This window comes from Crotalus tigris, unplaced genomic scaffold (genome assembly GCF_016545835.1).
Source record: "Crotalus tigris isolate CLP2741 ecotype Arizona unplaced genomic scaffold, ASM1654583v1 scf7180000019147.1630427, whole genome shotgun sequence".
Lineage (NCBI taxonomy): Eukaryota > Metazoa > Chordata > Lepidosauria > Squamata > Viperidae > Crotalus > Crotalus tigris.
In genome coordinates this window covers 865,319-879,387 of record NW_024097401.1, presented here as the reverse complement: position 1 = coordinate 879,387, position 14,069 = coordinate 865,319, and the positions used below count along the sequence as shown (strand labels likewise).

At 41.3% G+C, this 14,069-nt stretch overlaps 1 protein-coding gene across 1 annotated transcript in view; it reads right to left on the bottom strand.

Moving 5' to 3' along the window:
* Positions 1-2,482: 2,482 nt before the first annotated feature.
* The window catches only part of SYNPO2L (synaptopodin 2 like), a 40,332-nt gene continuing 28,745 nt past the window's right edge, over positions 2,483-14,069 (bottom strand). The window contains exon 4 of the mRNA XM_039360015.1: positions 2,483-4,804. Coding sequence (XP_039215949.1) covers positions 2,493-4,804 — 2,312 coding nt within the window. The 3' untranslated portion in view covers positions 2,483-2,492. The remainder of the gene's footprint in view (positions 4,805-14,069) is intronic.

Sequence of the window (14,069 nt, the reverse complement as noted above, 5' to 3'; positions counted from 1 at the left end):
TAATTCCCTTTTTCTACTTGCTCTCTCGTAATAAGAGGTGAATGCCACCCTTGATATTAGCAAATTCAGAAGTCAACACTTCATGTTTTGCTCTTTTGAATTCTCTCAACCTCTACTCTTTTTTCTCAGGAGCCTCCAGAAAATATTGCTCTGATTTATGGAAAATGGCTGCCAAAAAAAGAGGTGTTGAGTAAACTCTCTCAATATTTACACCTTCCTTGCAGTTAGGAAAAATGGGTCATAAGAAAATAAGGAGACTAAGATCTTCTGGCTGTATTTAAATCACAGCCGCTTAACCTGGAAGGTATTTTCCTGGCCCTAAAAGTAAGGTGACCAACTTTTTCACATTGAGAAGGAGGACACAAATAAATTGAAGGAAAAAAAGTGGGTCTAATGCGTGCGTGTGTGCCGTGTTGTGTTTCGGTAAGAAGTAAACAAAACCACTTGCGTGTGGCACACTCTTGTGCGCGGTGCACTCTCTCAAAACAATTCTCCTGTGCGGAGCGCATGCGTCTCATAATCGCGTCTCGCCGCACTGTACCGAGCCTTGACGAATCGTCATGTCAAATACAAATACGTTACATCACACGCAACGGATCGGATCGGCATCGATCAAATACGGAGATTTACAGATTAGTCTTCAAATATCGAAAAGGAGGACATGTAGGAGGACAATTTTCGAGAGAGGACAGAACTTGCAAAAGAAGGACTGTCCTCCCTAAAGGAGGACGATTGGTCACCTTACTAAAAGTCACGCACAGTTTCTGCTATGACTCTGAGAAGTAAGGATTTAGTCTTTAGCTCCTGTCCTATTTAATGACAGGCTGAGGTTGCAGATACACTTGTGTGAACCAGTGCCTTTCAAATGTTCTGTTTTATACATATACGTGTGCATTTTTGCTTTTCTTTCTTCTACAAGTTCATGATGGAACACGCTGGGTTTTGCCCTTATTTAATTTAATCACTCTTTTAGCTCTTTGAGAAACCCGAGTAATAAGGACTGACCTGGGGAAGTCCAGAGCTAAGTAGGACCTTGAGATATACATACATACATACATACATGCATACATACATACATATTTGTCCAGGCAGCTGCCAGAGATTCAGAGGCACACATTGCAAAGCAGACTGGAGTCCCCTATTGATAATCTAATAATAATAATAAAGTTGGAAGGGACCTTGGAGGTCATCAAGTCCAACCCCCTGCTCAGGCAGGAAACCCTATGCTATTTCGGACAAATGGCTGTCCAGTCTCTTCTTAAAAACCTCCAGTGTTGGAGCATTCACCGCTTCTGGAGGCAGGTTGTTCTGCTGGTTAATTGTTCTAACTGTCAGGAAGTTTCTCCTTAGTTCTAGGTTGCTTCTCTCCTTTGTCTCAGAATGCTAATCCAAGGACAAAATGTGGGGACAATGAGGGAATGAATATCTACCAATGCTTCCCTACATAGGAAAAAAAACCCCACTCTTTGGCAATTTTATTTCTTTGTCCACCTTTGGCTTTAGATGCAGGCCGGCTGTCAATTGTGCAGAGGTTAAAATTTATTCATAATGTTTGGATTGCTTCCTGTTGCTTAGGATGAATCTAAGTCATCTGCCATGTAAATGAAAAAGCTTTCTAGCTTCGCTATTTTATTTTCCTGCTCCAAAGCACCCCTCCCTCCAAAAATAACCACCCCAATCCCGCTGAATCCTGCTGAAGAATTTCAGATCCCAAAAACTGAAGGACAGGGGTTTAGGAAGTGATTTTCCATGGCGACTGCTTTAGAAAGAAGGTTGCAGTTTATGGAAGAGCAAGACAGTAAGATGGTTCTGGTAGGAAGGAGGGGGAAAAAGGACTGAGCACATGTGGGTAGTAGGTTTTTATACCTTCTCAAGCCTTTTGTTTAAAGTAGTTTCCTGTTCCTGTTTCAGGCTTTGTATTTCCTGTGTCATGCATTCTGACCTGAGTCTGGGTGTGCTTTTCTGGTGTTCTTGATGGTGGTGGGTTAATCGTATTATGTCCCAAGGGTTATATCCTGCTTCCCTGGTGCTGGAGCTAATGACTCTTAGAGTTTGGGTGGAGTATGCAGATTTTTGGTGTCTTTGTCTTCTCCTAGCTGGGACCTTTCTGATGGTTTACATCTGCATTTGTACAGAGCTGGCTTCTGCGTGAGACACAGAGACTTGGGGGCAGGGTTGGTTTCTGCTTTTAAGATCCTTTTGCCCTTTTAATATTTCCTTCTCTGGGGTGCTGACTTCCCACAGAAGAAAGGCAGTTTGTCTCCAGTTTGGCTTCACTGATTTGATTTATAGGAATTAGGTTTAAATAGAAGGCAACCCCAAAGACAAGTATTTAGCTTAAACATCTGGCTTGTGCCTAGGGCCATTTTGCACACTGCACAGAAACAAATGTAAGTTTGCAATCCGGGGCACAATCAGCAGTGAGCTGAAACTAATCTCACTTACAAAATTGAAGATGTTAAAACAAACATTAAAAAAAACCTTTTTTTTTTTCATTGGTGACCAGATCCTGGTCTCCAAATATGTGCCTGCATTCCAGTTTGGGATGCCGAAAACCTGGGTCTAGCTACCTGAAAATTGAGGGATGATGTGGGCCGGCTGGAGGAAGCCCCTCTGTCCGTCTCGCTGAGTTCAGGAGAACTCTGATATTGGAGGAGAACTCCCTGATATGGCCCTGGGGATGCAGGCACAGAAGTAGAGATCACGTCTGATCTCCAAAGTGGTTCATCCAATGTGGTGGCAGAACGAGGAGCTAACACTGTAGGAGCCATACCACTCGAAGTTGGCATTGGGACAGGGGTGGAAAAACGGCGAATTTCATAGGTCCTGGCTGTTTTCACAGGGGCTTGCTTGGCCGGTGTGAAAGACAAGCTGGACTGTTGAACTTTTGGGCTTGTAGGGGCCTGGACACCAGTGTTTGGAGTCTCCCCAAAACAGAACATGGCAGAATTTAGTTGGTACGGTTGATGTCTGAGGAAGTCAATGACTTTGATCCCTGATTTGTGACTTGGTGCTTTTTTAACTTTGCTCTCTGCCTTGGCGGCCTGGGATTTGCTAGCTGCCAATGGGTAAAATGGGGAATGCAATGGGTTGTAAGCGATGGGAGGCGGGGCACGAATATTTGGTGAATACTTCCAGGAAGAGGGAAGAGAAGGTGCAGGAGACGGAGTTCTCGGCTTGGATGTTGGTACAGCCTCCACCACAAACTTATCCATTCGGCTCTGTCGCTTAGCGAAAAGCTCCGCCCCTTTCCCCTTCAAATGATACAGGTCATGTGCAGGAGAGGAGCCATTCACCATTCCATTAGGGGCACTTGACTGCTGAGGCTTAGGGGCCACCGGAGGTGGGGTCTTGAACTTCCGGCCTGAGAACTGCATAAAGTTGCAGGCTTCTGCTCCCAGACTGAGAACATCTTCCTCAGGGCCTGACTCAAATCCTGCTCCTTGATGGTCCCCTTTGGGTTTTTCATCCAGATTCTGCACAAGGGATAACAACTCTGGATTTGGGGAATTCTTTTTCTTCTCTTCTACAGCTTTGAACATGGGCTTCTTACTGCTTCGGCGGCGGGCCTCCTGCAAGATACCTGTTCTGGGAGCTGGAACGGCAACCCTCTGCTCCCTGGAGGCCAAAGGCTCGGAAGCAGGTCGTGGGATAGCGGAAACATTACCGGTGAATGGCTGGATTGGTGGCTGATTGAGGAGTGGTGGAACTGGACTAACGTACGAAGTGGAAGGTGCAAAATCCTGGGTTGGTGGAGAAGATAATGGCGTGGATGCATCCGCAGCTGGTCTAGAAGAGGATGAGAGAAATATGGAAGCAGTGGAGGTTCTACCTGCTCTGGAAGGTGATTTAGCTTCTGCTGATTTTGCACCTGCCGCGGTCTGGACCGATGATGGTGCAGTTGGGATATACAGAGACACAGATGTGCTTGCTGTGCCTTTAGGTTGCACTGATGGTGGAAGGGCAGGAAGGGCTGTGCCTGAAGAACCTGGGGAGACAGGAGGAGCAGCCATTCTCTGGTCACCTGCCCTCTCACTGCTCTTTTTTAGCACTAAGGGTCTAAACACAACAGATGATGTTATAGGACGTTGTCCAGAAAAGCCAGGAATGAAAGGCCGAGCAGACCTATTGAAGATGCCTGAGGTATTTGAAGAGATCTGGGCTCCCTCTCCAAAGATAACAGATGGAGACTGGAGCTGAGCAGGATTAGGTGGTGGCAGCTCCCTAGAAACTGGTGCAGATTCTAAGTGGACACTTAGGGAAGCCTTTTCCGCCTTCCACGGCACTGGTGCTTCAGTACCAATCACCCCGTGTGTAGGTTGTATGGTTGAATTTGGGACCTCTGCCTCTGGCTTCTGGGCAGATGTATTTTCCAACATCTGCTTCCCAGTTTTCTGCCTCTGCTGCTCAAATAATTGTGCTCCTCTCCCGGAGGCTTCACTCAGCCCTTGCTGTAGCTGGGCCTGCTCCTGTGCAGGATGGCCTTTGGGCTTCTCGATGTCAAGGTAAGCATTTCCTCCATCTGAGTGGTTAGTTAAGCTTCGAACATCAGAGAAGCCTTCTTCATCAAATTCCGACTCACTGGTTGGGAAGACGCCGTCCTCTTCGTCATAGTTGCGGTCTTCTTCCACGCTCCCAAAACTGACGAGGGTATATTTCTTAGCTCTCTGCCTGCGTTTTTTAAACATCAGGACTCCCTTGGAGTGGGGGTTAGGGGCATCTGTCAACAGGGATGCAATGGTTCTGCACTTGGTTTTGGCTTCTTTCATGTTTTTTTCTTGCACGCTCTCACCACGATTAAGCTCTGCAAGGGACAACAACAACAAAAAGCACAGTCAGGATTCTATAAAAAAAAAATCTACACGGATGCACAAGTTTGTATAATCTACTGATGACAAGGAATGTGCTTGGCTCAGATGTGAATAATCTTCAAGGCCGCTTCAGACATTCTTCTAAGAAAGGCATGCAAGAATGTCATAGTACTTTGATAGAGGAAAAGAAATCTTTGGCAATAAATTCCTGAGAGCCTTCGGGATTGAGCAACTGAAACTTCGACTTGGCCCAACAAAATTCAAGCTAGTAAATTCCTGATAGCTGTTTTATAGGCACAGCAATGATTAGACTTTATAACATCAAGATCCATCATCCAGTTTACGCCTATAGGGAAGAAATGTGGAAGGATGTTAAAATAAACAAATCAAGACGTAAAAAAAGCCTTGTTTATTGAACAAGGTAGAGGGGAAAAAACAAATATAATGGTATTTGCATAGAAAACATCTCAGAAGCATCAAAACAAATAGAGCCCTAATACCTCAAAAAAAAAGAAAAGATTTAGCTCAGTCAGCTCCTAGTGCAGTGGTTCTCAACCTGTGGGTCGGGACCCCATTTGGGGTCGAACGACCATTTCACGGGGGTCGCCAAACAATGCAGTCCGCCATTTTCCCCCCCCCCCTTTTCCTTAGCTATGCTACTCCCTTTTATTCTATTGGCTTTTGAAAGCCAATAGAATAGATTCTCTTGAATAGAGTCTAATTCTATTGGCTTTCCAAAGCCAATAGGAATTGTCCAGGCTGTCTCTGCCCTGCTGAGCCCGCCAAAAGTCCCATTCTGCAAACGGTGCTGCACCAGTTGAGTAGTCCTCGACTTACGACCGGTTGAGTAGTCCTCGACTTACAACCGGTTGGGGGTCGCGGCATTAAAAAGGTTGAGAACCACTGTCCTAGTGGCACTGTTAGGCTTTCTGCAAGCCAACTGTTGTTTTATTGTTGCATTTTCTGTATAAAGGCACAACACATGCAAAATTTAAAATACAGTCTTGCCCACAGGTTCAGCTCTTTGTCCACTTCTTCCTCCATTGTTCTGTCACCCATTCTCCCCATCACATCTGGAGAGAAGTCAGCAGATAACAATCTGATTATTGTAATACGCTCTACATGGGGCTGCCCCTGAAGAGGATACAGAAACCGCAGCTTGAAAAATTATGTGTGCTTCTCAAGCAACACATTACCGTATATGCCGGCGTACAAGGAGACTCGGCGTATAAGACGACCCCCGTCGCTGAGCCACATTCCTAGAACGTTGTCTTATACGCTGGAAACTACCAGTATTTCTGGCGTATAAGACGACTCGGCGTATAAGACAACCCCCGTCTTTGGCGCCGATTTTAGCGCTTGCGGCAGTCGCCTTATACACCGGCATATACGGTATATCTCTGCTGTATTGCACCGGCTCTTAGTATGTTCTGTGTACAATTCAAAGTGCTAGCAATGGCCTATGAGCCCTACATGACATGGGGTGGATGACTTGAGGGACCACATCTTCCCAATCACGTTTACCCATTCCTTCAGATCAGGCCTGTTGTGACTCCCATCCACAAAGGAATGTCATTTGACAGGGCCCAGAAGGAGAATCTTTTCTGTCATGGCACCCACCTTTCCCCCCTGGAGCTTAGAGTGATGCCACATTTCTGCCCTTTAGGAAGGACCTGAAGACATGGCTGTGCCATTGTGTAGAAGAGATAAGCCTTGGCAATGGCTGTATGTAAATGGATGTGTGGCTTATATTCATTGCTTCACTGTGACTTTGCTTCATTGAATTTTGGAGAATAGTTGAATGCTGCTGTGTTTTTATAGTTTCTGCTGTTGTTTTAACTGTCATGAGCCACCCAGAGTCACATGTAAGAGTCAAGTAGCTATATAAATCTAATAAATAATATATCTAAGGCAAGAAGAACAAAAATAAAAGCCACCTGGGGTCATAAAGAAGAAAAGAACTTTGGTCAGTTTCTATCACATCAATCAGCTCTGTGGAATTTGCAAAAATATCAGAATCAATTTAAAATAGTAGCAAAAAAATAATAATCTCTCAATGGATTTTTTTTGTTTCAGTCAATATATCAAGATTCTGTTTCTATATATTATATATTAAAATTAATTTGGTTTCAAGGGTTTTTTTTTTAATGTGAAATGTATGTCCTTCCTGGGTAGTTTTCTTAAATTTTACAAAAAAGACAGAAAGAAACTTTTTAGCATCACTTCTAAAGAAGCCCTGGGGGAAAAGGCAGCTCCTTTTCCTGTATTTATATTATTTCTCAAGTAAAATGGTAATTTATGTAGTGTAAAAAAATAAGTCTGGGTTGAAAACGTAAGATTTTTTTTTCAAGGTTCTTCACCTGGCTTTATATAATTAAATGTATTTCATTCTAAGTCAACGAAATTGCAGGCTCTCAGCTCAGAAATCTTTTGGAATTTGCTAAGATTTGAAGGGTCTATCCAACATTCTTGGCATCTCCACTCTTTTAGATAAATGTTGATACTGAATGTTATCAGTTCCGCTATTAAGCAGATTGAGGGTCAAGGAAAGTGACATAAGAATCCATAAGAATGGAGGTAGACAAAGTACAAATAATTCTCCATATTCCCAATTAGAACACAGAGCATAGAATAATGGGGTTGGAAGAGACTTTGGTGGTCTTCTGGTCTAACTAGAAATATTTCTATTAAATAATTAAAATATGCCTATCAAATAAGAATTATCCACCTTCCTCAGTAGGTGAGTCCAGTACTATGGAAGTTTCCAGTTTCTTGTATTGTAACTCTGATTTTTTAAAAAATTGTCTTAATGCTGACTGTGAGCTGAGCACAGAGATTACAATGTACTGACAGTAAACAAAATGTACTTTGATGAGATGAGGCAAAACCTCTCCTTAGCTGTCTCATAACGGCACCGCAGTGGTTGGATGGCCAGTAGATGCTATAAAATAACCAAATGCTAATAATAATAATAAGAGCCGTCAGCATCACGGAAAGCAGGGAGTAGGATGGAAAGGAGAATGGTGTAGCATTTCCAGCAAAGCCAACTTTTTAGTAATAGTAATAGTAGTAAAGTTGGAAGGGACCTTGGAGGTCATCTAGTCCAACCCCCTGCTCAGGCAGGAAACCCTACACCATTTCGGACAATGGCTGTCCAGTCTCTTCTTAAAAACTTCCAGTGTTGGAGCATTTACTGCTTCTGGAGGCAGGCTGTTCCACTGATTAATTGTTCTCACTGTCAGGAAGTTTCTCCTTAGTTCTAGGTTGCTTCTCTCCTTGATTAGTTTCCATCCATTGCTTCTTGTCCTGCCTTCAGGGGCTTTGGAAAATAGCTTAATTCCCTCTTCTTTATGGCAACCCCTGAGATTTCTATTACACAAGGTCAAAATAATGATTCCGCATCATTTTCACAGGGCAGCCCTTTGAAAACAGGGTATCAGTGGTGAGAAGAGCTGCAATACTGTCATGATATATTATTGTCCTCTTAAAAGAAACTAGAAATTGATGCACTACATTGGTTCAAAGTAGCTTCCAACCCATTGTTGGTTCTGTTCATCTTACTTTCTCCTAATTAAAAAAAAGAGGGTTTTTTTACCCCCCCCCCCAATTCAGTTTCCTTCCTCAGGCAAATATCCCTGTGAGAAAAATACAGAAAGAGAAGAAGTTTGCTAAGTTCAGCACACAAAGGAAATGGGTACCTGCATATGGTTGGTCCAAATGCTTGATAGTAGCATCCAGTCCTGGACAGCAAGGCATGCCTTGTACTGTTTTTAACTCCCAGCTCTCCATAAAGAGAGACAGAAGGAGTATAGTGGCTCCCTTCTGGAGCAGAATCAAAACCTTAAGAGCCCAGGTCCTTTGACTGCAACTCTGCTGGCCTTTTAAAGCCACTCTTTTGTCTCTTCTGCATTGCTGCTAAACGCCATGAGGTCACTCTCACTATTTTTATCCCCCAGGCATCATCACTAAACAGGGTGATGGACATTGTCAACTGTCAAACACTTGCTCCACTTCCCATCCTCCTCTCATAGCTGGGGTTAAAATAAGACAGACTGTTTCTCACAACAAGTTTTCACACTTCTGAAGAGAATAAAGGCATCCCATGTAATTTACCTCACACACAATGCACCGCTCCTTCAAAACGCTCAACTTGTCATCTTAATCAGCGTTTGAATCAAAGCATTTTCACAAACTGAGTTTTGGCAACAGGCTATACAACATGGCACGCTATTGTTTTTCACAGTTGTGTCCTATTCACATCCAAAATGTGGCTAATATAGGAAAACTAACAACACTGTAAGGGCATCCTTAAGGGGAAATAAAATTTCCCCTTATTCTTTAAGATCCATATCAATGGTGCAGGGATTCTATCTACTTTGTAATTAATAACAGGAACCAGGAATATACATTTTGTATATTAAATACTCAGGAGTTTTAAAAATTGGGGTTTTTTTTTCCTCTTAAGGCTAATTTCTTTTGTTCTAAAATGGCCATAGCCAAACATTAAATATTGTGCTATTCTGAATCACAAAGAAGCCAATCTTGTCATGAATATCATAATTCTCTTTGCCTTCATAGCTGTATGTGTTTTTTTTAAATGTCCCTGTTCTAATTTGAATTGGCTCATAAAAGTAAGACAAGGTTCTGTAATCAGGAATGGCAGTAAATTATTGTGCCAGTTATTTACATCACTAATCGCTGGGATATAACTATGTGTAAACAATGTAGAGGTGACTTTGGTAAAGGAATCAATGAACCATTAAAGGAGGAGGAAAAGCAACTCAATCCTGGAAAGTGTGAGAAAGAAGCTCAAAGTAAAACTGCCTTGATTCTATTTGGTGTAAGATGGGGCAGATGGAAACTCAGACAGGGTTTTAAGATTCTCTGATTCTACTTTCCACCTATAAGAAAATGTACTTGAATGGCTGCCTTGTCTATTTGTTGACCTGGCTTACCTCGAAGGGCTGACATCAATCCTGAAAGCCTGTCAGATTTTTCCCTCCACCATCTTATACTTAATATAATTAAAATCTGCCTCAACAAAATCAAGGTGGGATTACTTTGAGTTTCTCATCCTTTTCTCTTTCTCGGGATTCAGTAATCTCTAAAATCTATAATAATAAGTAATAATCTGAATAAACTGGATATCTGTTTCCTGATGCGACCCTACCTTAAATACAAATACTTTGTGATCTGATGGAGATATAGAAAAAAAAATTATTGGAGGTTTGTCTATCCCCATTCTGACAGAAGAAATGTAAAAACAGGTGGCATGTCAGCAACTAAGGCAATATGATGTTACAGATTTTTCTTTACATTCCTTTATAAATTGATGGACCATTCTATGTATTGTTGCCATTCAGCTTGCTGGATCTGACTGTTACACTGCCAATCATCTCAATTCAGGTAGATTTTTAACAATTGGTGTCTGAACACGGAACTCACAGCTCAATAGGTTCATTGATAGGATGGTCCAGCAATAAATCTCTTAGTACTTCCATACTATTTGGAGTCAAAACCTACTGTAATCTAGTAAAAATTGGCAGAAATTTCCCTGGTGTTTTTTTTTTTTTAACTTAGATCAGGGGTAAGCAACCTTGGCTCTTTTATGACTCGTGAACTCCAACTCCCAGAATTCCTGAGCCAGCATGGCTCAGCTTGGAAACCTCTCTCTTTTCCCTCAGCATGGCTGGCTCAGGAATTCTGGGAGTTGAAGTCCACAAGTCATGAAGGGGCCATGGTTCCCCCATGCTGGCTCAGGAATTCTGGGAATTGAAGTCCCAAAGTCATGAAGGGGCCATAGTTCCCCCATGCTGGCTCAGGAATTCTGGAATTGAAGTCCCCAAGTCATGAAGGGGCCATAGTTCCCCCATGCTGGCTGAGGAATTCTGGGAGTTTGAAGTCTACAAGTCATGAAGGGGCCGTAGTTCCCCCATGCTGGCTCAGGAATTCTGGGAGTTGAAGTCTACAAGTCATAAAAGAGCCAAGGTTGCCTACCCCTGGCTTAGATCTTTCCTTACACAACTTCCCACTTGTTTTATTTTTGATGAAGGTCATCTTGAAAACATCTCAAGATGAATCAAATATGATTTTGATCACCACGTAGCAGCCTTAACAAATACCCTACTCTGGCAGCCAGTAGTAGAGTGAAATGGACTGTGTGGATAACTTTGCGGGATGAGAGGAAAAGGTGCTGTCTAGGAAAAAAAAAACAGACAAGAGAAAGAGGAGCCCCCGGTGGATTAACGGTCAGAGAAAGAAACTTAGAAAGGATCTGCCCTAACTGATCACTTGGTTTAAAGTGGTAATGGAAAATTTGTTCCATCAGACTTGCAAGATTCTGTTAATCTAGCCTAGCAATAGTGTACAATTAACTCATCTAGTTGTGTTTCCTATCTGATTTACTCGGGAGGCCTTCTATGAGACAAAACGTCATGAACACCAATAGCCTTTTCTGTTACCCAATTTCTCTTATATTGTCTTTAGAAAAGGATTGGGCACCTAGAATGCTCAGTGCAGACAGAAAATGAATATTCCATCATTAAAATGATGGGAACATTGGACTTCCAGTTTGATGTTGTAGCTATACGGATGCCGGAAGGCAGAGCTCTGCTTTCCGCACATGATTTCGCCCTGCTGGGGGCCCTAAAAGGGCCTAAAGTCGCCCTAAAGAGGCAATGAAGAAGGAAGGGTGCCTCACTGATCACGGAAAGCTGGTGGTCTTTCCGGTTGATCTGAGGAAAGCCCTCCAACCAGCAGGGAAAGACTGGCTACATCCCTGTGGCCAGCCTCCAGCTACTGACAACCGAAGAAACAAAGCACTAATTAGCAGATTGTAAACAGCGTGTTTGGAACTGGGTGAGAATATTGATCCTTCCTTTACAACTGAATTTCCTGGAAAAGGCTCCCAAGAAGCTAAAAACCTCTGAACATGAGAAGGAAGGGGACTGTAGCTCCACTCTTCCAGAGAAACGGAAGCGGCATTTTAATTTTTTTATCGGGGACAGAAATACATAATACTGAAGTGGAAACAATATAAAACTACAGCTTTGATAAATTTGAGAACTGAGATAACTGTTAAGATTTTCTCTTTGAAAAAATATTGGGGTGAAATATAAGAAATCAACCTTCTGTTTTGAGAGTGAAAAGTGGATACAGAGTGACATCTAGTTGTGGATTAGAGAATAGCACTATAACAGCAAGGACTGATGCTGAACTAGCAAGAAGCCTAGAAACAGATAATAACCTAGCTTCTTGGCTACTTGGTGACTCCTAGCTTAACAGAGAACAGCTGGCAACAGAGCAAAATATTTTGGCATACTTATCACCTTGACCTTTGTGGACTATAAATACCTACTGAGCTCTGATTTTTAATCTTAAGAACTATTTGGAGAGAAAGAAAAATCTGACTTTTGGCTACGTTAGGCTGGGAGAGAGCTTTGGATTGTTTTTAGAGTGGTTGAATATTTTGAACACTTTGAACATTGTGGATTGCAACTTGGCCTGACTGACAATTTTTGGATGCCGGAGCAGAAGGACTATTACAAAACATTGCTTTTAGTGCTGGACTCATATCTTGGAACCTATTGGATTATAAAGGCTATACATAAAGACCAGAAAAACTAGATGAAACTTTGTTCTATTGCCATCAAGATTGATGATATTAGATAAGACTTGTATTTGGAGATCACAAAAGTTCTGACAGAATATCTGGAGGGGGGGACAAAATGGAGGCCTCATACCCAGCCAAAGGTGGTAGGAAAACATACCCAACACCTCCATTTGAAGCCCCCAGCCAGGTTTATCAAAAATCTGCAGGAGTGACGCCTGAAAAAAAAACCAATGCTTTTCAGAAGGAAGCATATTCTATGCTACAATTAATTCACCAGACAATTGTTTCACATAACGAAGACACTAAAAGAAACTATGATGAGAATAAAAACAATTTAGTTAACATAAATGAGCAAAATCTCTAATTTAAATCTACAACTAGAAAGTTTTCAGATGACTACAAAGTATGAACAAATAACTCAGAAAACAGAAAATGAATCAGAGGAAATTGATCCAAAGACGGAAGGTATAAAAGAAGGGAAATACAAACTGCCACAGACAAATAAAACCTTGCAAGACCCAGCTATAATAATGAAAATGGAAAAGGCACTTTACCCCCTAGATCTGCAAAATACACTTGAGGACAAGAAAGAAGATTTTTAAAAAATGGACTATAGAGCTGTTAGGGGAAATCCCAGAAATTGGGAGACAAAAAATGAAAAGAGAAGCTGAGAGAGAAGGAAAGTGGGAGTTGCTTAAGGAATATAAATGGGCGGAATTCCCCCTCAAAAATGCCTCACATAAATTGTCTTCTTCATTTCAAGCAACTTTCACAAAAATAGAGGAAAAGTTATTTGGCGATTTAATTGCCTTGGCCTGGAAAGCTATTTGGCAAAGGAAAAAAGCTAGAGTTAGACTTAAAAAACAGAAGATTTGATTTACCAGAGAAAACATTATATGATTAAATATTTGTTTGAATATGAATAAAAGAATGGATAACCCTTAGATATAATTAGACTTTTATAATAAGAAAGATATGGTTTATAATTAGAATAGCACCTTTTTTGATATGGGAAAATACAAGGATGGCTTGTATACATGAAACTCTTAGCTACATAAATGTAACTAATCTTGACAAAACCATAACTGACAAAGATATTCCGAATACTGATGGAAATGAAACTTAAATAAGAACATGAAAAAGAGGATATTGATTTAATAAGGAGATTTTAATTGCGAATACATTTGAAATATGAATTGGTTAGAAAAGAGGTTATAAACTGATATTATTGTTATTTGTATAACACTAGAAAATATGGTCAGGATGTTTATATTCAATTTTATATGTATTAATAGTAGCAAGAATTGTATTTGGGGGAAAAAAACAATTGGGGAAGAAAGGACGATCAGGGAAAAAAACACTGGATTATCCAGTATTGAACAGATTTATATTGAAGAAGTTAATGTTAAATATGTGAACCCAGACAACACATTATTTACTAAGCACTAAAGATTGTAATTGTTAAAAATCAATAAAATATTAAAAAAAGAGAATATGCATAGTGACCAACAAAGAATTTTGCTCATTGACTAGTCAGTGATGCTAAAAAATATGAAATTGTGGGTATTTTACAACCTGAAGAGCATGAATATTTGCTAACCAATATAAGTTATATTCTATTGTCTAGTGCAGGAGTAGGCAACCTT